Raw genomic sequence first — 21456 nt, 5'->3', positions numbered from 1 at the left:
AGAAGAGAAGAGAAGAGAAGAGAAGAGAAGAGAAGAGAAGAGAAGAGAGAAGAGAAGAGAAGAGAGAAGAGAAGAGAAGAGAAGAGAAGAGAAGAGAAGAGAAGAGAAGAGAAGAGAAGAGAAGAGAAGAGAAGAGAAGAGAAGAGAAGAGAAGAGAAGAGAAGAGAAGAGAAGAGAAGAGAAGAGAAGAGAAGAGAAGAGAAGAGAAGAGAAGAGAAGAGAAGAGAAGAGAAGAGAAGAGAAGAGAAGCAAAATTGTCTGTTTTTGTGTTTTGGTATGCATATACACATGCTAATATATTTTTAACATTTCAAGTTGAATGAATTATTAATATATCATGAACTAACATTAACAATGATCGATAGTATATTTGTAAATGAACACTAGATTATTAAATACTGTAAAAAAATAAAATAAAATCTAGTGCTGAATCGTTTAAAACTAAATGTACAGGTTTCTGTAATTAATCAATTACGATTAATTTTAAAGTTCTAGAAATATGTGTTTTTTTTCACCTTCTTATTCGCTTTTTGAATAAATTATTTAATTTTGTTATAGAATTATTTCAGTTTTTGTTGAATTTATTTTAGCACATCAAGCTAAACTAAATGAAAATTAGAAAAACTAGCTGAAAAAAAGTGTTTATTTTTTATTTCAGTTGATTATTATTTTGTTTTCTGGTTTGTTTGTTTGTTTTAGTTAACTATAATAAACCTGTACTGATGCATCAGTAAGGAAGTTTGTATTATTTTCCACAATTTCTAAGGATAAAATGCTAACTAGCCATTCAACATTACAGTACAACTGAAAGCCAGGCCTAAACTGCAAATTACTGAATTGTTTCTATTTAACATTTATTAACAGAGTTTTATTACAGAGTATTTTAAAAAATATATACAGTATATCACAAAAACAAAAATGTGTGAAAAATGCTAAACTCACCAGGTTAACTGGACTACTGATGTTACTGTTCATCAGGGACACCAGGCCGTTCACCAGATCACTGGGGGAAAAAGAAACAACTAAATCAGAGTATGTGGCATCTTGACAAAGCACAGTGAAAAAACGATGCAGATGCGATCATCTGAAGGGACGAGCAAATGAACGAAACAGAAATAAAATGATAAACTATTTAAACTCATTAATTTAATAGAGGCCTTTGGCAAAATGCAAATCTGGCTGTACGAATGAGTCACAGTTCATTTTCTCTTCAGGGTGTTCAGACAGGCATATGTGAGTTCCTTCAGTGTGTGTGTGTGGGCATGAACACAGCGGGGCAGCAGAGATCTCGCTAACACACCAGTGCAACTTTCAAACATTCAGGCATTCATTCAGTAACAGATTTTCAATTCAATGTAAGACTTTCAGCTCACATCCAATCCATTCAGTCTCAGAGAGGTGACAGCATAATGATGCTAAGACCATTAATAACAGTCTCAAGTGCTGTCTATCTACACCTCCACAAGGACAAAAGAACCAAACCAACCCTGCTAGTGCAGGTCAAGCGTAAATTACGATGCTTAAGAGCTTTTAATTTTATATTTTACATTTTATACAGACTTGTGTATACTTATATTTTATTAAAGTCTTGAGAGTCCCAGCAGCTTACGGCGAGAGGAAGCTTAAAAAAAAAGTGTGCAATCGCCCTTAAGTTCAGCTGTCTGCCTCCACCAACTTCTGTAATAACTGTCCAATACACATGAGAAATGATAAAGCCTTTATTCGATCGATTGGTTTCTATAGACCCTTTTCACATTTCTACGATTCTCAGAAGTAGAAACTCAAAGTAGGGTAAGATGCTATTGTGGTGAACTATAATTTTTGCGTTCCCATTTGCCCTAATAGCAAAAAAAAACAAAAACAAACAAAAAAAAAAAAAAACAGTGTTTCTATGACTTTCCAAAAGAAGGAAAAAAAAAATATATATAGAGACTGACTATTGTCAAGTTTGCGTTCACTCACTCAGCCGTTTTATTAGAAACACTAATGCAGCAGCATTAACAAGTTTTTGTTAATTTAATTCCAAGGTAATACAACACATAATATAGTTATAAATTTACATTACATTTAAAAAAATTAAATAATTAAATATAAAAACTTTGCTAGATTTACGATGGTAACCACTGTAACTGTGGAAATGTGTCATTGCAGTCTGTAAAAAGGGTCCATTTCCGCTCCACTTGACCTTGTAGCCCCACCCACAGTGAAATCTCATTGGCTCAAAATGCCACTCGTCATAACTGTATGCCACTTCAAAAATCTTTTGATTAGCTATTTTTTGTGTCAAACGAAGCAGTGTTGCTGCTTGGCTCAGTGTGGACAAATGGCTTGTTGTTGGAAAAATTGCTAGCTGCTTTGTGCCTGGTTAGAAAATAATGTTTTAATAACAGTTAAATAATAGTTTTTAGATTTATCCATTATCTTTCCTACATGTTCTAGAGAGAGAAAAAAAATTAATTATAATATAATTATACCTCATGAATTAGACCTCACAATATTGTTATTCTCAGTGATCAGAGGCAAAATTTCTAAATGGCAAATAAAATGGTAAAACAAAACCCAGTTTTACATTAACAGAAGGGCTTGAGCAGCATAGTTTGACATTCTGGATTTTCCTGTTCACGTCCAATTTGAAGAAATTGACTTATGCACGGTTGGAGTATATGCATTTTTATGCAGACTACAATTTCACACTTCAGAAGATCTAAACAACTGGATTCATGAAGTTTGCCAGGTTTGTAAAATTATATACAAGACTTGTTGAAATGATATAGGTTTCCTGAATGCCGACGGTATAATATGGGAAAGTATTATAGCATTTGCCTTTGTATTGTTAATAATAGAAAGGCAAACACTATAACATTTTTTCATTTAGTTTTTTTCTCCAAAATATTTAAAAAGACAGAACTGTTCATAATAAGAGCTCTCTGGGCATCTGCACTTAGCCGCTGGTATTCTCAGAGCAGTCAAAATAAAAGTCCCGGCATTGTAAAAACAAATATCTTCTCATGCTTCACAAGCGATTTGATTCTATTTCATTTGATTTGCTTCGATTCAATATTCATTATTTCGGATTTAAATCAGGTACAGTGCATGGCAAATTTTCTTGAGGAAAAGAAAAATGCTGTAAAATATACATGAGAGTCAGTTGGTACTACATTACTATAATTTTTAAGGTTAAAATTAGCTGATTTGTATACAATCGTTCAATGAAGTTTTTATAACATTAAAGTTAGAAAAATTAAAAAAGTAACAAATATTGGCGGAAATATCATCCTTGACTAATAACTAATTGTAACACCACCAATGGCAGGGTTTTTGGATTTAGAATCCCACCACTAACAAATGAAAGCAAAATGACTAAAAATATCATTTTAAAAAGAGAGAAATTTACTTGAAGTCAGTTCACCCAAGAATTATAATTCTGTTATAATTTTCTGACAAAACTTCTTGTGTTCCATGGTTAAAGAAAACAAACAAAGAAACAAACAAACAACAGGTTTATAATAACATAAGGGGGAATAATTCAGGGCAGAGTTTTTATTTTTGAGGTGAACTATTCCTTTTAGATGTTGCGCCAAACACGAGCCACAAGGGTTGCCTTGATTTGTCAATACAGCTGGAATTGATAGATGTGAATTGGTCTGTTTCCCTGTAATAACACTATGAGCTCAATCATACAGGTCCATCTTCTCTTCACTGAGTACACACTGCTTATTTGAGATAACCTTCCGTATTTATCTTTAGGATGAATCAGAGCAGAGCTGAGGCAATATCTCCTCTGACCCTGGGAGGAGTATCAAAGCCTGTGAAAATCCACGTTTTCAAACAAGTGCCATGTTTGACTGATGTCTTTTCTTCCAGACCATATATAGTATATTAATATTTAACTTTTGATATTGAAACTAGACATAAGAATTGTGCAGTTTCACTGGTATTGGTATCAAGTACTGGAAATTTGGTATTGTGACAACCTTATGCCGAGTTCACACTACACGATTTTCAAACTCGTTGGATCGCCGTTGTTTTCACACTGCGTGACTATCTGGGTTAGCATTCAGTCGCTGCTGTGTTCACATTGCACGATGGATCGGCGACTGGGGCTTTCACATTGCATGACTTTACAATAGGAAGAATCGCCGACAACTCTGTCTGATCCGCAAACTACGTTTCACACCAAAACACATGCGAGAAGTGATAAGAAATAACACGAGAACCTGCGTGCGTCAGACCGCTGTTCTCGAGTGACTGAATTATCTAAAAAAATATAGCCCGCAAATTGTCTGTGCACTGATTTCCAGCTTCAAGCAGGAGGGAGATGCAGGGAACAGGGATTGTGTGTTCTGCAAAGAGGTGGAGGTAAATAATAATTTTGCAGTAACTTATGCTGATGTTGCGGCTGGTGAAGCAAATGTTTGTGCTTGTTTCTGTATGATATAATTGTACATATATCTATTAAAATACTGATATTCTGGTCTATAACTCCTCCCCGAACTTCCCTCTGCCCTGTATCTTGCTCTCTCATTGGCTGCAGGTCATCGCCGATGTATTTTTCAGTCAGAACTCATGGTGCGTTCAAGTCATGTCGGATACATCGTATTTACGAGTTGAACGCACATGAACGCCACCACAAAGTCGTTATTACAAGTGGGAAACTCGAAATTTTCTTTAAGCCCCGTTTCCAAGTTGGGGGCGTGTTAGTGAAAAAGCGTGTCTGATGTAATGGACGCAGTCAAAGACTAAAGATATGCAGCATCAGTAAAGTTGTTGAAATGAATAAAATTATATTTTTTTGTAATGTACAATAAAACTATATAAATTACACATACAAAATATTATATTATTGTATAATTATAATAGAATATATAATTATTCAGTTTACATCACCTTCATACATTAAATTAAAAAAGAAAAAAAACACACTGATGCACATTCTTCATTCATCATTTTGTTAGATGTAGAGTTTAAAAAAATAATTTAATTTTATGTAGAAAAGTTCAGCCTGTCATCTTGTTCCGACCAAAGTGACTTGAACGCACCCGATGTCGTAATAACGACTTGTCAACTCGTAAGTATGAACGTCCCAGGAGGACTTGAACGCAGCATCATTTCACACAGCATGATTGTGAATCGCGACAACTCCAGATATTTAGCATGTCAAATATTACGCCGGTGACATGTCGGTGATTCCCTCAGATCGTGTCTTTGATAATTCACACTGCGCGATTGTCATGCGTGAACGAGCAGCGATTTGTCTCCGATTTCGGGCATTTGTTGGCGATTTATCAAAACCTGTCGACGAGTAAAAAAATTGGGCTAAAATCGTGCAGTGTGAACGCGGCATTATTCAGAAAGTAGATAAGAGCAGCTCATTTATCTGAATAACAATGTGTTTAAATACAGAATCAATATTTCCTCAAGCAAAGATGACTATACCCTACCGAGGCAGTGTCGGATGGGATCTTACTGCAGTCTTAAAGGTGCAGTATGTAGATTACTTGTTTATTGTGTCAGTGTTTTATTCGCAAGAATACGCGCTCTGTTTGTCCTTTAAGGGCTACTGTACAAACATGGTGGCGACTTCCATGTAAGGGGACCCGCGGTGTATGTAGATATAAATGGCTCATTCTAAGTTAATAAAAACATAACGGTTCATTATGTAAGGTCTTTATACACCTCTGAAAGCATAAATATGTATATTATATTGCATTTCTGTCAATAGATCCTCCTAAATATTACACACTGCACCTTTAAGATAAAGTCAAGGTTGAAAAGATTTCTTAATTTGTATAGATTAGTGCATCAAATTTTTCCAACACACAACTATTTCACATATTTGGAACTTGGCAGTGAAATTTATATGAATTTGTATGATCATTCAAATCTTACCAATAAATGTGAAATTGCCAACTCAAAATAGTTACATTTTCCGTCACAGTTTATTTTTTAGGTCCAATTCTCTTCGGCCTTTGCCTCAAAAATTTAGGTATTGGGTATGATTAGGGATGTAGAACATGGTCATGCAGAACGTGCTTTAGAAATACTAATATACAGCCAATATGTTAGTAATATGCATGATAATAAGCAACTAGTTAATAGTGAGAATTGTTCCCTATAAAGTGTTCCTACATTTTCATATGAAATCAGGTTCAAATGTTCTTCTCAATGTAAACTGAAGGCTAGAATACCAAGTGCTAAAAAAAAACAACATTCTGTCAGTTTCAAATAATCTGAACCCACAGAACACCAAATAACATTTTGGGCTAGTTTTCTGACCTACTGACCTTATGCTGTTTATTTCTTTATTTTAGTGATAGTTGTATAGATCATGGACATTTAACACGCTGAACAAAAAGACTGCTTAGAGCACATCAGGAAAATAGATATAAACAAATTTTAAAAATAATTTATAAATAGTTTGTGCACGTGTTCTCTGTGAAGTCTTGACATCGTCTTGACAAATGTTGAACATCGATATGCTAGTTTAACTACAGGAATTTCTTTCCCAGACTAAAAGAAAACATTCTCTAAAACCACATCAACCATTAAAATGTGGAATATTTCGAGATTTTTGATTAAAGGTTAAGAGACTGAAAAAGCTGAAACATCTCTTCCTGTAAATGCCTCTTAAAAGGTAGACTTTGTTCAAACAATTGGCCTTGGCTTTGTGCACTCTCATCTGTACTATGTATACATATTAAGAGGCAGTATAAAGGAAAAGTTACCTCTAAATTTCAAATTCACCCTATGCCGAGTGGTAATGTTACAAAGAAATTGTACCTGTGGAGTACAGTATGAACTAACCCAACACTTCCCTCTGAATTATGCTGTTTTAATGTGCCCGAATTATGAGTTTAATGAAGTCTCCAGTGACATCAATGCCAAAAACACTTCCTTCAGTAGGGTGGCCAGTAGTTTATTTATGAACAGATGGTTAAAACCCGGGTAGAGAGCCTTCAGACACTCAGTTAATGTCTGTCATTTAACATATATATATATATATGGTCTGTAGAAAATTCTGCGGTCAGTCCCATGTGTTATATTACACAGTCCTAATTAAAGTGCCCCTATTATGGGTAATGAAAGGTTCATATTTTGGTTTCGGGAGTTCCCAACAACAGGTTGCATGCAAGGTCAAAAAAAAAAAAAACTTTCATAGTCTTATATGCATTTATTTTTACCTTACTTGCTCAACGATTCCCAAACGATTCGCTCAACAATTAATTTTTCCAAACCCCTCCTTTGCGTGACGCTAATTTGTGGTGATTGGTCCGATTGGTGGTCATGCTTGTAATGCCTGATAAAGCAGGGTTTGAGTGCAGTGCTGCTTTGTGTACAGCATTACCGGGAAACCACTATTTTTACCGCTCCAAAAGCAGCACCTAGTGGCAAAGAATGAATTTGCATTTTCATTCAGACCAATGGGAAAAGACCAACAAGTGGGCGGGCGATATGCTAATGTCTCGTGTTGATGTCAACATGAAACGGCTTGGGATTCGATTTTAAAAATGACATTTCAATGATTCAGAGTCGACTCTTTCTTTTGAGAGACAATGGGCCTCATTCATTAAACTTGTGTAAATACACCGCCTGTCCAAAACAAAAAAGTCACCACCTAGATTTAACTATGCAAATAGGTAAGATCCTCCCATTGGATAATTACTGCATGGATGATTATGTTATGTGCCCAAAGAATGAGGTCAGCTGACTACCTGAATATACTGAATGACCAGGTTATTCCATCAATGAATTTTTTCTTCCCTGATGGCACGGGCATATTCCAAGATGACAATGCCAGGATTCATCGCGCTCAAATTGTGAAAGAGTGGTTCAGGGAGCACAAGACATCATTTTCACACATGGATTGACCACCACAGAGTCCAGAGTCAGACCTTAACCCCATTGAGAATCTTTGGGATGTGCTGGAGAAGACTTTGCGCAGCGGTCCGACTCTCCCATTATCAATACAAGATCTTAGCAAAAAATGAATGCAACTCTGGACAGGAATAAATGTTGTGAACTTGTGACATCGCAGAAGCTTACCGAATGATGCCACGGCGAATGCATGCCGTAATCAAAGCTAAAGGTGATCCAACGAAATATTAGAGTGTGACTTTTTTTTTGGATGGGCAGTTTATATGAGTAAATTCTAAATAATTTGCACGTAAAACGGACCTACGCGAAAACTCTCCTCCGGATTCACAAACCCTTCGTAAACATCCAATTTGATAGTTAAACATGTATGTTAATGAATTTCAATCATTCGTAAATAGAGCACTCATACACAATTAGCATAATCCCTGCTTATGAATTACAGCTACGCAAATTGCATGTCCAGGAACGCAGTGGAATATTCTTGTCTACTTTCTCAGGTTTGGCTCCAGTATATTGCATAAATGCAAAAAAGACATATGCCTAACAATAAATATTCAATAACTTGTGTCCAGCAAAGTGTTTTTAGCCAGCTGAAAAAATGTCAGGCGCTCTTCTTAACACGTTGCTTGAACACGGCGCTTGAAAACGTTTTGGTGGTACAGTGTTTTTCCAGCTGAGACGCTTTGGTTGCTATGATTTGGAATATCCACAGGGGCAACGTATTAATAGTATCTAATTTTTAAGAATTTTACTAAATATAAAAAGCAGTAACCAGTAATATTGACTTCTCCATTGCTGTAGGCAGTCGTTGTTCAAGTATGGGTGGTCGCTATTTGTCCCACCCTTCATCTATTTACGCCTCTATTTACGGCTGGGTAAATGGAGACAGTGACAAGCACTGCGTTTTACATTTATCAACTCAGCTGGAAAAAACCCCCAAAAAAACCAAGTGAATCAAAGTTCAGTGTCATCAGTTTGCCAAAAAGAACACAGAACATTTTACACTCCATTTACGCGTGGTAGGGAGCAGGTGTACATTTCTTTCGTACCAACTAACATTTTGAAAAAACAAACATTTTCCTGAATTTGAAAGTTTACGTCAGAACGGCTTTACGAATGATTTACACAAAAATTTGTTCTGCTCGTGTTTCATGAATGAGGCCCAATAACTTTAAACATGGTAAACTTTCAGATTTAACACTTTGCAGATTGTTTTCGTTCACTTAGAGCTGTGTTACACACTGCATGAAAGGTCATTTTCAAAAATCCATAATAGGGGCACTTTAATTGAACTTTGTTCATCCAGAAGAATGTTTGTTCTACTGAGATACTGAGACTTCAGATAACCCTTGATGGCTCTGATCTCTAACCCTGCCGGAGTGTTGAGTCTTCTAAAGATGGAGCCAAAGCAACATACCTCAAGATGAAACCGGCTTAAAGGAGTGGTTGAGGGATGTTTTTTTTCCTTTTTTAACATGTTAAAGCTTCATTTAAAAAATTTTTTATCAATTTGAGCCCGATTGAGACACAGAGGATATTAGTGAAGAGGATCATGCAGAACGTGTACAAGCACGGCTCCTAATGTTAAGTTTTTTGTTTGTTGTTTTCTCATACTTTTAGATACGCTGTTATTTGTAAATGCTACTGCTTATGTTAGCTTTTAATATACGGTTTTATCCTGATTAAAGCTTTAATACAGCACGGCAACCACCGTCCATGTTTAATGCTTCTCATAGCGATGTGAAAAATATGTCTGTCTATACGCACAAAGTGAATAATTGGAACAGTTCATTGTTCCATCATGTTAAATCCATATACGAGGATATATATCTGAGGAAAAATGTATTGCTGGTCGGTGCCACCTAGCGTGCAGCAATGAATTAGCAGAAGGCGAACAATCGTTTTGCGCTCGGTGTGAAAGCACTGTTCGTCGGCGATTCGCATTACGCTCAGTGTGGAAAGGCCTTAAAGCAGGGCAACATGGCCTCGTCCCCCTTTGTTGCATGTTCCTGGGGGTGGGATTTATCTGGGTTTGTGACGTCACTCGTTGTAGTCCCTATGAGCCATTTTTGTAGGCATTAAACTGCCATAATTTAAAAAGACGATATCTCCGTTTGCATTGAACTTTCAGCGTCGTAACTTTGCAGATACTGTTTATGCTCAAACTGCAACATAACACACTAATGTTAAAAAAATGAAATCGCAATCAACCACACCTTTAATTAAATTACACTCAAAATATCGCCTACAAACAGCGCTATAATATATTTAGAGAATATTTATGTTTCCTGGAGGTGGACAATTGACCGTTCACAAAGACCCACCATCCTTAGTTACTGTTGCTATCTCCAACAAACAATGCCACCCTCACACTACACATCATGTTCTTACGCAGTGAAAAATACAATCGCAGAGCAAAGAGAAAATTGACAACGCGCCGATGGACAAGACAGAGCAGGTTACTTCTGGTATGAAACAAGGTCTCAGGACTCTCAGCTTTCAAATTTTGTCATTTTTAAAAGAAATTCAAACAATAAATACAGTTTTGTGGCTCTTTAATGTGTCATGAGAGATCACTGTATTGTATCAATTCAAACATCACATGTGAACCGATCGTCTCTTCATATGTACTTAAAGGAAAAAATGAACATGAATAAACATCAGAAAGTATTTCAACCGCGGAACACCATTTTTCAAGTTTGCGCACGTCGCAATGACTGTCTTTTTGCAGTAAAATGTGCCGTGGGAAACTGACATGAAGCGACGCGAGGTTAGCTGCACTGAAAACAGATGAGCGCACATGTGCATATAAAGCTCCTGATCGGGGCGAAGTTCATAGGATTTTGTCCATAGAATGATAAGAACACACGTTTTAACATTTTTTTTATTATTTCACACATTTCATTATTTTAACTTAAGCGCTGCAAGCCATGTATACATGCCAGATTTTCTGGTACGCAAGACAACTACTTTAAAGGAATTCCTTTATTGTGGCAGCTAACAACAGCACAGCTTAACCCTCCGCATATTTTTATATTTAGTTATATTGAAAAAGTTTAAATTCAGTCTACCTTTTTTACCCCGTTTTAACATGGATTTCTATGGAGACCAGCCGTAGCTGTCGGCCAAGATGGCTGATAGCAGCAACGGCCAGTGTTGCCAACTTCTTTCATTGGACAGTAGCTAAAGTCGCTAAATGTCGCTAGAAGACATCATACGCTAATTTGCATATTCATGACATCATCGCGTCGTATTGCCTTTTACGTTTGTTTGTCTCTCTGTGTGCACATACTGTATTTTAATGCAGCCAAATTTTCAAAACTATTTTCATTTATGCATTTTACTGTTTCTGTTGTCAGTCAATGGGATAAATATGACTGAAACGCAGCCCTTTAAGACTACATAATCAGCTCTCCGTTCAAAGATGTTAATCTGCACAAAAATCCTGATTTTTAATTGAACCATTGTCTGATGAAATCAAATACACATAAGATAAGACAAGACAAGGACAATTCCTGTGCTGTGATTTCGGCTATATTTGCATGTAAAATTAGAGAAGCAACATAATATCTATTTTAACGGAAAGTGCTGCTCCTCTCAGCCGCTCGCTGGACAGAGAAGATGCAGAGAGAGGGGTGTGTGAGCTGGGAAAACAAGACCCCACGCTCATGCGGCAGTACCAGCGAGTCACAGAGACTCGCTAAGGTTTGTCCAAGAAGTCGCTAAATTTGTCGCTAGTTGCATTTTTGGAAAAAAGTCGCTAGGGGGGTCTGAAAAGTCGATAAATCTAGCGATAAAAGTCATTAAGTTGGCAACACTGATGACGGCACATAATATCCGCGTTCTGATTACAAGATGTCTCTGCCAGACATCCTTGCCAAAATGATATATTTTACCAAACTACACCACCAGACTGGGAAATCACCCTTCTTTTCCTCAGACTGCGATCAGTATTGTGACAGGTTTGCCTTAACTGAGCTCAGATTAGATTAAAGGCACCCCCAAATCTGCTTGCAAGTGACAGCTTTCCTTAAAATTAAAAGGCAGGTATATATTTTCACAAATAATGAGCCATTTATACTATGAAAATTTTAAATATCATTAATACTATACATGCAAAACATCTGGACAATATTTAGATTCTATTAACTCTTTCCGCGGCAGGATTTTCCGTCATTTATGACAACGCTTCCCTGCCTTGGACAAGTTATTCTGCCAATTTGTGCTTTCCTTGCTATACAGTAGTGGGTGCTGTCACAGTCCTTCTAGTACAGCATCACTGAATCCAAAAACATGTAGGCATTTTATATTTTGACCCACATTCAAGTGTTGAATATAAAAGAATCAATGCAGCTAGAATATTCTTAATGGTGGTTCTGTTTTTTCTTTAGGCCATAAGGTGAAGCCGTTTTTCCCATACATGGGGCACTAAATTCTTCTTATTCCAATAAAAATATCTATTGGTTTTGAGCGAGAAAATAAAAATCTTCCATGTGTAATCCTGCAGTTTATTTTTTATTAGAGTTTAAAGTCGGCAATAGTTCTTTCCTCGCGTAATCGTATTTTGATCATTAGTGATGAGGCTTTGCGTCACGTGCTTCCCGCTAGACCAGTAAGGTGGTTGCTTTTCGGAACGACATGTAAACATGAGTCCAAGATGTCTGCGCCCTTGTCATCACTACCGAGTAGTGAAGAAGAGGAACTTATGGCCAGACCTCCTTCAAAATGATGTAAAATGTATTATAAACATATACAGTATAAGCATTATAAGCATCTCACATCCAAGAACGAAGAAAAAACAAAGGATTTTACACGCACACGGATACATTCAGAAACAGTGTCAACCAGTGACTTGGCTTGCAGGATGAAAATCAGAAAATAGCAGAAACATACAAACATTGTCTCTGCTTTGTGCATAAATTTTAAGAAAATGGACAAGTACATTACTGTGGCAGGCAAACGTCAGAAGGACCATCTTTCACAGGCAGAAATGTTGTCAGCAGGTACGTAAAAACAAAGCACACACCCACACGTTTGAACTATTATGTTGCATGCTGGGTACCATGGCTAACTTTCAGTTATACTATTTATTTCATATTTATTGTACAGTCAGTCAGATTTGCATGTTGATGTTTTGCAGACAGCTACAGCCAGAATACTCAGTATTGTTTAACTGCAAAGTGCAAACACATATTTAATGGTTATGATTTACACATTAATATAATTGTAGTTTTTTTTTTTATTATTTGATTTTATTAAGTGATAGGCTGCGATGAAAGAAGACAATAGCATTCTTGTGCATAAAGATTCTGTGTCTCTGGAGGTGTGATACCACAAGTCCTGTTACAGACAGTATACCAGGTTTTTGACAGTTTACTGCAGGGGTCTCAAACCCTGAGCAACCGTCCTGCAGATTTCAGCTCCGACCCCAAACAAACACACTTGAAGCAGCTAATCAAGGTGTTCAGGGCTACTTGATAATTACAGACAGGCGAGTTGGAACTGAAGTCTGCTGGTAGCTCTCCTGGGGCTTCATTTATAACCGTTGCGTATGCACAAAACCTGCCCTGAAAGAGGCGTACACCACTTCCTACGCAAAAGGTGGGATTTATAAAAACAAACTTGACCGGAAAATTTGCGCACCTGCACGCAAACTCTGAGCCATGTGTACAAACTCTTTTTCCTCGAGTGAGAAAATTAATAAAGTAAACAACGATTTTAAACTCTGTTTTCATGCCGATATACACATTCACATTAAATATTATACTCTTATTAATAGAGATAAGCACTGAAAATACATAAAGTTATTATGCAGAAGTTAAACCAAAATTATATGAATTTTAGACATAATTTGCAGTGGATGCGCAACTGATCACTTTTCCAGTGGTACGCTATGTTTTAATGACAGCGAAGAGTGCTATAAGTGCACAATAATTCATATTTAAACTAAACCGCAGATGTCATGCAAGGAGAAAATATTTTGGTAGCGAGAACATTGATCAATGATGCGCACTTACAGATTAAATTATTTTACAGCAGACACTGCTGGATTTGGTGGTCGGACGGTCCATTGTCCAGTTTGAATAGGTTCAATACAACCGCAGCTGCATGGAGGTGTTGATGCCGCGTGAAGGCATCTCCACAACATTATGAAAAATACCACTGTATTTGAAGGATACAACTTGAAGAAAACTGTATAAATATACTTCATCAGTAATGTGCCGAGTCAGACATTTGTATTTATACTGCAATAAAAAATAGGCTAAAATATCTGTTTCCACTAAAAATAGCTAAAAGATGTTCACCTTATCAGCCAAACTGCATGAATTTAATTTGATTTGAATTGTTTAAAACAATTGAAATACTATTTTCCAGAGTAAAAAAATATTTATCTGATAACTATTTTAAACAGTTTTGTTTAATGGATATTGTGATATATTTATTCTAAAATATAACAAGGATATTGGATCATTAGCAATAAAAATAAATGTATGGCACAAATGGCATTTACTGTAAAGTTTGTATCTCGTATTTCTTTAATGTCTTGTAGCTTTGACAGCGCTAACATTGTGTCACGTGGATGGGAATATGCATGGAAATGATATGCAGATGAGGTTATGCATAGTAAAACTAGGCGTTGTAAGCTTCTTATATGGTGATTTCGGGGAGGAGACGGGGTGGAGATGCACGAACGCGCAATCTTCCTCTGACTGGGATTCATAAAGTGATTTTTGCATACGTAAATCTAGCTTTTGTGCATAAGTACACTTTTAGGATGAAATCTACGTGTAGTTTTATAAATGAGACCTCTGGTCTGCTGCAACAGTTACTGGGACCTCAGAAGAACAGTGAGTTACTATATTGCATTATCAAATAATAAATATTAATTCCCTCACATCATTGCAGTAAGTAAAGCATTGACCATCTTCATAGTCTGTATATTGTCGGTTTGAGAGATATTTTGCATTGCTAAAATGAATATAAAGTTACAAGCAAAACCAGCAGCATAAGATTTTAGTTTTTTTCAATTCACAATTATTTACATTTATACAATACAATGTTTATTTATATAGCACATTTAAAACAACCGAAGTCGACCAAAGTGCTGCACAGAGTATGCAAAACAAAAACAAGTCGACGAGTTTATAAGCAATAAAACAGAAACTGTAAAATGGATGAGATTCACTAAAATACAGAATCATTGCACAGTAAGTCAAAAAATAAGTTTTAAGAGTAGACTTAAAAACAGATAATGTTGAGGCAGTTCTGATATGAATTGGGAGACTATTCCACAACTTGGGGCCAACAACAGAAAAAGCATGAAAACCTCTGTTTTTGAGACACGCCCTGGGGACTTGCAATAAACCAGAATCATCAGATGTGAGTACTCTTGACTGAGTGTATGATTGTAACAGATCAGATAGGTACTGTGGAGCCAGATTATGGAGAGATTTATAGACAAACAGTAGAATTTTAAAATCAATTCTATATTTGATTGGCAGCCAATGTAATGAAATCAGAACAGGCGTGATAGACTCATACTTGCGCTTCCCATAAAGAAGCCGAGCTGCAGCATTTTGAACCAACTGCAGACGAGAAACACATGACTGAGAAGCACCGATATACAGTGAGTTGCAGTAATCCATTCGAGATGTTACAAAAGCATGCATAACCATTTCAAACTTCTTTAGAGACAAAAATGGCTTCACCTTCGTGAGAAGACGAAGATGATAAAAACAGGACTAAACCACAGCACTTATCGGCTTACCAAATTTAAGATTATTATCAAACCATACACCTAAGTTTTTTGCACATGTAGTGCTATATGGAGTATGGTCCAGATTAAAAAATAGTGTACACAGTGGTCATTTGAGCCAAACAAAATAAATTCTGTTTTACTTTCATTGAGGCTTAGGAAATTCATTGTAAGCCAAAGTTTTAGTTCATCCAAACAGTCTAAAATAGGCTTTAAGGCCCGTTTATCATCACGCTTCAAAGGGATATAGATTTGTGTGTCATCGGCATAAAGATGAAAAGAGACCCCATACTTATTAAGAATAGATCCTAGAGGAAGCATATAAAGAGAAAACGGTACCGGACCAAGGATTGAGCCATGAGGGACACCAGATTTTAAAGATATTTCAGATGAGGAGTGGTTTCCAATACTAACAACGTACCTTCTCTATTAGTGAGATATGAACAAAACCACTGCAACACCGTCCCCCGAAGGCCAACACATGTTTCAATACGTGATATAAGTGTATTATGATCAACTAAATCAAAGGCAGGCAAATTTATGGATTGTGACAAAAAACTGCAGGATATTTTGCAGAGATCTTTTAAAGGGATCCTATTATGCTTTTTCACTTTTTGAATTTTAGTCAGTGTATAGTGTGTATGTTTGGGCATAAAAACGATCTACAAAGTTACAAATCTCAAAGTCCACTCCAAAGGGAGATATTTCCCTTTTCAAGAACTACAGCGAACGGATCGCTTGGACTACAGCGTTGTTTTCCTGTATTTGTGACATCACAAATTGTAAATCCCGCCTACAGAAATTTGAATGGTTGGCGGGTGGGGAGATTCTTGGTTGAGCTCTACACGTTTCAAAATCGAAACCCAGTGCAGGTGTTTTTATATCACTGTATTTCTGATGGAAACCAGCTGTTTTCAGAAAATTTTGGATGTCATTTTCATTTCATCTTGCATATAATGTCTGATAAAGCAGCGTATGTTAGCGGAGTTCTGTTTTGTGTACAGCGTTACCGGGTAAACCTCGCTCTCTCCCGCTCCAACAGCGCCTCCCACTTGCAGAGAATTAATTTGCATATATATGCGGCCACAAAAACTGTAAAAAAAAAAAGTCTGTGGGACTATGGTATAAATAAATTCAACTTTATAACAGTTTCACTGCAATTCATGTTATAATGTTAGAATTAAAGAACAATAAACATAATACATATTACTGTTGCACTTGTCTGTACATAGTGAATGCAGTTATTTTTAAGCTGTTGTTGACACCCCATCTAAAACGTGATTTAGCCAAAAACAACAACAACAACAACAATAACATTACCACTTTAATATGTCTTGCAATATCCGTGCGTGCAAATGTTCTGCACGATCCTCTTGTTCAATATTCTCGAGGTCTGAATTGATATGGCAATATTGACGAATTTGCTGTTCTGGCAAGGGGCGGGGCAGTACTGAAACGCCATCTAAGCTGTTTGCCAATCACAACGCACTGGGACAGCTAACCAATCACAACACATTTCGTTTTTCGGAAGGTGGGCCTTCATCAAACCCGGAACTAATCGAGCCGTTTGTGTCAGGCTGGAAAGAAAGGTATTGTAATAACGTAAATTATGTGAAAAATAATGCGAACCACCAAGCATGAGAGCATGTTCTAGTACACCCCCAAAACAAAATCAAGACTTTGTAAAAGAGCATAATAGGACCCCTTTAACCTAAAGTCCAAAAGGGTGTTGTCTATGCAAAAATGCATTGAAAAAGTAGTGCCCATGTGTGGGAATGAAAATCACTTTCTAGCCATTTTTTCCTAGTTCACCTTATGGCCTACTCTCTTTGTTTGCAGATTCATACAACAAAATATTCTGGGGGTCATGAAAGATTGCTGAAAAAAATCAAAAATTCTGGCAATTAAGAATTTACACTCTTGTGAGTTAAGTTGACACTTGTTTCCTACTCATCATTAGAGTACTGTTAGATGAAGCAATAATTAGAAATTCTGTACATTTAAAATGTATGTATGTGTAACATACACACACACATATATATATATATATACATATACATACATATACATATATATAAATAATATTATTAACTTAGAAATTATACTTTTCCTTATTGATGTCACACTGAAGCTGTGTGCTTTTCATAGTAATGTACCCTTTAAGCTCACCTTAAAATAATATGAAATCTTTAAAAATTTCAGCACTGTAAAATGACAGACCAGCAATAAACTGTCAATTTATAATATTATGGATGTAAAAGTACAAACCAGTAATGCCTTTGAAGTAATATGTTAGCGTAGCACACCGTCTTATACAGCTAGTCAGCTAACTGTGTTCTGTAGCATCTGTGCTATGTTGCTAAAACTATATTTTGGATCTAATGTAATTATTTCCCACATCCAAGTTCCAGGTTATAACATGCAAAAGTCTAAACATTAATCTCTTAATTTTACAATAAGTAGTGAAACGTACCCAAAATAAAGGCTTAAACATCTAAAATATGCACATTTAAGGGGCTCCACTTTTGGTGAAAGTTTTCAAAATGGCCGCAAGATAGTGTGAACACATGGAGACCCGTATCTCAGTGTGCAATGATTTGATTGACTTGAAATTATAGGAGGTATGCATTAACAAACACATCAATTGGTTAAGACATCAAGTGGGATAATAAATTATTTTTTCTTTTTATAATCTGATCTCAAAAATGGAAGTGTGCTTAATGGTTATGTTTACCCTATTAATTAACTATTTTAATCTATTTTACCAAATTCCACTGCCAAGCAATGTAAAATAAATGCTCACTATAGGCAGCATGTTAATTCTGACCCTGCAGTCAAGCACAAACTCCAGATGTAATTTTCTGCTGTAAGAAAGATGTTTATAATTTCATTTCAGAACCTGAGCCAGCAACTCTAAATTGACCCTTAGCAAAGACCCGCCCTTAGTAACTGTTGCTACATCAGACAAACCATCCGACAAACCATGGCACTTTCATGCCACACATCATGTTCTCATGCAGCGAAAAATACATCACGGAGCAAAGACGACACTGACAATACGGTGACATACAAGACAGAGCAGGTTACTTTCGGTATGAAACAAAGTCTCAGAGTTCAAATTTCGTCATTTTTTTAAGAAATTCAAACAACAAATACTGTTTTGTGGCTCTTTATTGTTTCGTGAAAGATTGCTGTAGCACTTCAGTTCAAGCGGCATGTGACCGACCATCTCTTACTAGTTATAGCACAAAATAAACATGAATGAACATCAGAAGGTATCTTGTTTCAACTGTGAAAAGATGTCAATAAACACTATTTTTCAAGTTCAAGTCCACCAACGTTAATCTACTCTCCTGTCTGGTTTGTTTGTTGGACAAAAATGGCAGATTTGGCATTATAATTTCTCAGATTGCCTGTTAATCAAACTCCCGGCGACGGGTCAATTGAGCAGCCAAGGTTGGGCAAAGTTTAGAAATAACGGTCTAAAAAATGACTGCAGTTAATGCCATATACTGAACTTTTCACACATTTCTTTAAATAGATTTTTAATGATGTAAGGTCTTTGTGTCATTTGGAGTAACCACTCATCGTGGTGCAACCATTAATAGCAATAACTGCATTAAATTTAAAATTAATTATCTAATTTCTGTGGCTGAAATATGAATCACTGCTTTAGTATGCTTAAGTGAATGGTATTTTTAAAATATTTTTCTCAATTTTATGCAATTTACAGAAAAAAAAATAAGTCTGCTAACTACAATTAAGAAGGCAACTCTGAAATTATACAACAAAAATATGAGATCATTATGTACAAAAACTCAAAAGAAATGCAAATACTTTGTTTCTAAACACTTCAATTACTGAGAACATCTAAAAAAAAAAATGTTAAGCATGTTAAGGAAATTAATTAATTTTAATATATATCATGGTTGCACCACATTACATTTTTTAAGGCTACGGCTGATTCATCTAGATGAAAAAACACTAAAATCACTTAATTTAAAATTTTTATATGAATTTGTGTGTACATAACCTTCTTAATGTTTGAACAACTACAAGAGATATTATTTTTTGTATTTAAAATTTGCCTGTCGAAAATCCTTATACGTCAATGACCCATATATATATATATATATTAGTGCTGTTAAAGTTAATAACGCGTTAACGCAAATTCATTTTAACGGCACTAATTTTATTAAAACGTGATTAACACAGCATGCATTTTCTGTATGACCCGTGGCCTAGCCCATAGTTGGAGACATGGAGATGCACAGTGTTGCCAACTTAGCGACTTTACAGACCCCTTTAGCGACTTTTTCCCCCCTCTTCAAAAAAGCGCCTAGCAACAAATCTTTAGGGTTTGCACAAACCTTATTTAGTTTCTGAGATTCGCTAGTACTGCCGCGTGAGAGCGAGGTTTTGCCTACCCGCACAAGGCGGCGTCGCAAGCGGTGTGAGAGAGGACGGAAGCGCGGTAAGCGTGGAGGTATACGAGCTAGGCTAAGGGCTAACCCCACAAGACCGGCTCTTCCAACACTCATGCTCTCAAACGTTCGCTCTCTGGAAAACAAATTGGACTTAATTCAACTCAGTCGGTCTACACAGCATGAGGCAAGGGATTGTTGTGTGTCTGTTTTCACTGAAACATGGCTAAACGACAACATCCCGGACTCCGCCATTCAGCTGCACGGGCTAAACTGCTACCGAGCGGACAGAGATTCATCACTGTCTGGTAAGACTCGCGGGGGTGGCTTGTGTGTGTACATCAACAAAAAATGGTGTAACAATGCTGTGGAAGTGACAAAACACTGTTCATCACTGGTGGAGTTTATGTTTGTGAAATGTCGACCGTTCTATCTGCCGCGGGAGTTCACGGCCATTGTTATTGTCGCGGTTTACATTCCCCCATGTGCAAACGCTAAGGACGCGCTTCGTGAACTGTACAGCGCCATCAGCGAACAACAAACAAATAACCCTGACGGCTTTTTCATCATAGCCGGTGACTTCAACCACGCAAACTTAAAGACAGTTTTGCCAAAGTTCTACCAACATGTGAACTTTGCAACAAGGGGAAATAACACACTGGACTTTGTTTACACAACAGAAAAGAACGCTTACAAAGCCCAACCCCGCCCCCACCTCGGGTACTCGGACCACATCTCTGTTATGCTAATCCCAGCATACAGACCACTTCTCAAACTTGCCAAACCGGCAGGAGTACACTGAAACTGTGACTGCTTACATCAAAAAGTGCACTGATGATGTGACAGTCACCAAGACCATCATCACACGCTCCAACCAGAAGCCATGGATGACAGCAGAGGTTCGTGGGCTGCTAAAGACCAGAGATGAAGCTTTCAGATCAGGAGATAAAGCAGCCCTCAAAACAGCAAGAGCCAATCTGTCCCACAGCATCAAAAATGCAAAACGGTCATATGCTCAAAAAAATCAACAATCACTTCACAGACAGCAGAGACACACGGAGTCTGTGGCAAGCCATTCAGACCATCACAGACTACAAGCCCCCGCCACAGGCCTGTGATGATGACACATCCCTCCCAGATACACTCAACCACTTTTATTCACGGTTTGAAATGCAGAATGACACACCTGCACAAAAACTGCACACACCTCCCAACGACCAGGCGCTCTGTCTGTCTCCAGCCGACGTAAGGAAGACCCTATCTAGGATCAACCCACGCAAGGCTGCGGGTCCCGACAACATACCTGGCCGTGTACTGAAAGACTGTGCTGAACAGCTGACAGATGTCCGAACAGATATCTTCAACACCTCGCTGAGCCAGGCAGTCGTCCCCACATGTCTC

The 21456-nt window shown here is 37.0% G+C and overlaps 1 protein-coding gene across 2 annotated transcripts in view; it reads right to left on the bottom strand.

The window, feature by feature from the left end:
• uxs1 (UDP-glucuronate decarboxylase 1) overlaps positions 1-21456 on the bottom strand; it is a 90529-nt gene that overhangs the window by 4530 nt on the left and 64543 nt on the right. For both annotated transcript variants that reach the window (XM_058786892.1, XM_058786893.1), the window contains one exon: positions 943-1003. In XM_058786892.1, the coding sequence (XP_058642875.1) occupies positions 943-1003 (61 nt within the window). The remainder of the gene's footprint in view (positions 1-942; positions 1004-21456) is intronic.

This window comes from Onychostoma macrolepis, chromosome 09 (genome assembly GCF_012432095.1).
Source record: "Onychostoma macrolepis isolate SWU-2019 chromosome 09, ASM1243209v1, whole genome shotgun sequence".
Lineage (NCBI taxonomy): Eukaryota > Metazoa > Chordata > Actinopteri > Cypriniformes > Cyprinidae > Onychostoma > Onychostoma macrolepis.
The sequence above is the reverse complement of the archived record's forward strand: the minus strand, read 5'-3'. Positions and strand labels throughout refer to the sequence as shown.